At 69.9% G+C, this 3,015-nt stretch overlaps 1 protein-coding gene across 1 annotated transcript; it reads right to left on the bottom strand.

Moving 5' to 3' along the window:
- Positions 1 to 1,542: 1,542 nt before the first annotated feature.
- LOC111146136 (ectonucleoside triphosphate diphosphohydrolase 2) lies at positions 1,543 to 3,007 on the bottom strand. Its single transcript, XM_022501547.1, has 2 exons — positions 2,526 to 3,007; positions 1,543 to 2,441 (listed from the first exon to the last, which is right to left on the bottom strand). Exons 1-2 carry the CDS (start codon positions 2,805 to 2,807, stop codon positions 2,238 to 2,240), a joined length of 486 nt encoding a protein of 161 aa, XP_022357255.1. The 5' UTR covers positions 2,808 to 3,007; the 3' UTR covers positions 1,543 to 2,237.
- Positions 3,008 to 3,015: the final 8 nt, after the last annotated feature.

The following is a 3,015-nucleotide window of genomic DNA, read 5'->3' as shown; positions in this document are numbered from 1 at the left end:
CGGGGCGCCCCGCGGCCTGCGCCGGCCGCGCTCGCTCACCCGGGCGGCCGGCCGAGGCACCGCGCAGGGCCGCGCCGAGGACGAGGCCGGAGAGCAGCAGCCGCAGCAGCCGCAGGTGTCGCGGCGAGGGCGGAGGGACGGGTGTCGCCATCCTTCAGCGCCGCCGCCGGGGCTGCATGGCACCGCGCGGCCCGGGGCTCGGCGCGGGCTGCGGGCGCCGCGTCGGGGAGGCGCGGGCGGCGGCGGCGGCGGACGAGGGGGCGGAGGCGGAAAGGAGGCGGCGGCGGCGCTGACGCTGCGGCAAAGGATCCGGGATCGAGGCGCGGCGGCGGGAGGCTCGCGGGGAGTGCGCCTGCGCGCTCCGTCTGTGGGGGCGGGACAGCGCCTCCGGGCTGCGCCCCCGCCCCCTTCCTCGGGTTCCGATTCCACCTCCTCCCTCCAGCCCTCGGGGCGCCTCGGCTTCTGCGGCCTCCGCGGCCGGGGACCTCCTCTGTCCTCTGCATACCCGGTGGGCCTGGGGTGGGCTTCCCCAGGATACATTTCCCGCGGGTCCTCTCTCTGTCGCCAATTCCCACCCAACCCCCAACCTCCACCCGGCTGGAGCACGGGGACCTGCCTGGGGCCTGCAGGCCCGAGCCCCGGGAACAGAGGGACGCCAGGCGCACGCAGATAGAAAGGTGCGTGCAAAGAGGCACCTGGGCCCTCGGAGACGCGTGATAAAAGCAAACACACGCCCAGAGCGGGGCCGGTGCTGGTGACCGCTGTGCTTGGAATGGGGCGGCTGGTCTCAGTGAGGCCACCAGGGGGCAAGAGGGACCTGGAGCGGCTGATGAGGGACAGCTAGGAGCTGTCCACGGTCCCTAGGTGACAGCCTTCAGCTCCCTGAGGCCTTGCAACAAAGAGCAGCTCGCATGGCACCTGCTGCCCCCAGAGAGGACACCCACCCATCCCACCTGGGAAACCACCCTCTGACTCACTGCACTGAGAGGACAGGGGTGAGCCCGGCCACCCGATGTTCCCCCTCAGCCGTTTGTGCCTCAGAACTCCAAAGAGAGGACTGGCTGCCTCCAGGTTCTGAACGTTCAACACCCCGAAACCCTGCAGAACCGCGGGCGTGCGAAGACAAGCACCGCCGTTCTCCCCCCAGGCCACTGACCAGACAGAAGCAGTGTCTGTGCTCAGTTTCTGGAAAGGTTGGGAGGCAGGAGAGCAGCCCAAAGATAGCCTCCCCACCCAGGATAAACCAGCGCTCACAGGAGGAGGCTGCAGGAGCCGCGGGGGTGGGGGGGTAGGAGGGCTGGTGCCTCCCCTGGATGCGGAAGAGGGCACCAGGCAGGAGGGGAGGTGTGTCCCAGCGCCACGGCACCTGGGCTTTGCAGCCAGCCTCCCCACAACGTGCTGCCGTCTGAGCGATGGGGCCCTGCCTTCCTCCTGGCCCTCATCTCAACTCGCCCCAGCACCACTTCTGGTGGAGGGCCCCCCCCCCCCACCCCTTCCAGCACAGAGCGGCCAGTCCCACCCCCTTCCACCGCCTCCACCTCCCCACCCTCACCCCAAGCCAGTCCCAGGCCAGGGCCCGTCCTCACAGACCTGGAGGAGCTATGGGGGCCTTGCTGGCTGGATGAGACCCAAGGGACTCGGGGACTTTCTCTTGGCGGGTGGCCCCTGGCTGCTCCCGGCGCAGCTGTGGAGCCGGGGAGCAGGGTTTCCACGGCTCTGTGCCTGCACCCACGAAGGAAGAAAGCAGGAAGAGCCTGGGGCCACCCTTGGGACTAGTAGCGGGTCTTCCTGGCCAGCACAGCTGTGGGGAAGAGGGCGGGCAGCGGCAAGGAGGCCCCACCCTATGTACGTCCTCTGCAGGACTCTGGAAAGAAGTTTTTATTACAAAATTTTCACAAGTAGGTGCTGCGTTCCCAGCCCGTGGGCTCTGACCCTCTCTCTCATACAGATTCAGACTTTGGGGGGGTGCTCTGAGCGCTCTAACTCCACTCCCTGCACACCCAGCCCCGGGGTCACCGGCTGAGGGCTGCGGGGTGTCTGAATCCCCCACCCCCAGGGAGAGGAGGCCCAGGGGACCCTGCAGGCTGGAGGGTGCCGGAGCGGACAGACAGGGTCTGGACCCCGTTCCCTGTGGGCGAGTGCGCCAGCGTCCTCTGTCTGGGTCTGGGCGGCGCTGGGGGAAGGATGGGGTGCAGGGGAGGGCCGGGGTCCGGAGGGCCGCCGCCCCCAGCCCGCCCCTAGATGGCGCTGGACGCCTTGGCCGCGCGCGCCCGGCACAGCAGCAGGACGGTCGCGGCCAGTAGCAGGACGGCGGAGAGCAGGACCAGGACGACCCAGGCCCCGAAGTCTGTGCCCTTGCGCAGCGCCGGCGGCTCGGCGGGGATCAGGTTGGTCAGGTTCAGCATGTAGCCAAGCGCCCAGCCCACTGCGGTGTCCCCGGCCTGCGGGCGAGGGGCATGGCCTCAGCCTCCACGGGGTCCAGGGTGGGGGCCGCCCCTCCGCGCCCCGGGACCACCGGCTCCCACCTTCTTCTGGAAGGTCACCCCTCCGAAGGCGCGCTCATGGAAGCCGTAGCCGCGGCTCAGCAGCTGCTGCACGAACATGGCCCCGGCGCAGTAGTGAGGCAGGTGGGCCCGCTGTTCCGGGGCTCGAGCCTGCAGCTGGGACGCACGGGGGATACTGTTGGGCCGGCGACCAGCTGGAGGTCTTGGCCCACGAGGAGGGGTGGCCGGCGGCGGCGTGCTGTACCTGCCGACCCCAGCACACACCCATGGGCAAGGAGGGGCGGGAGACGCCTCAGCGGCCATAGGGGCCTCCACCCCCAGGCAGGACGGTTCCGTCCAGGACCAACAGTATGACTTTTGGACGGCGGTGGGCTGCCCCTGCTTTGGAGGGGGACCTCGAGGGGATAGCAGGGACGGCCACCCCGGAGCAGCAAGCTGGCAGCAACCTGAGTGCGAGGTCAGGGCCAGGAGAAGCAGCAGCCTTCAGCATGGACCTTGGGCGAGGTCAGGG

This window comes from Enhydra lutris, unplaced genomic scaffold (assembly GCF_002288905.1).
Source record: "Enhydra lutris kenyoni isolate GAN:26980312 unplaced genomic scaffold, ASM228890v2 scaffoldscaffold13, whole genome shotgun sequence".
Classification (NCBI taxonomy): Eukaryota; Metazoa; Chordata; class Mammalia; order Carnivora; family Mustelidae; genus Enhydra; species Enhydra lutris.
Note: the sequence above shows the minus strand (reverse complement) of the source record. Positions and strands in the feature narration are given on the sequence as shown.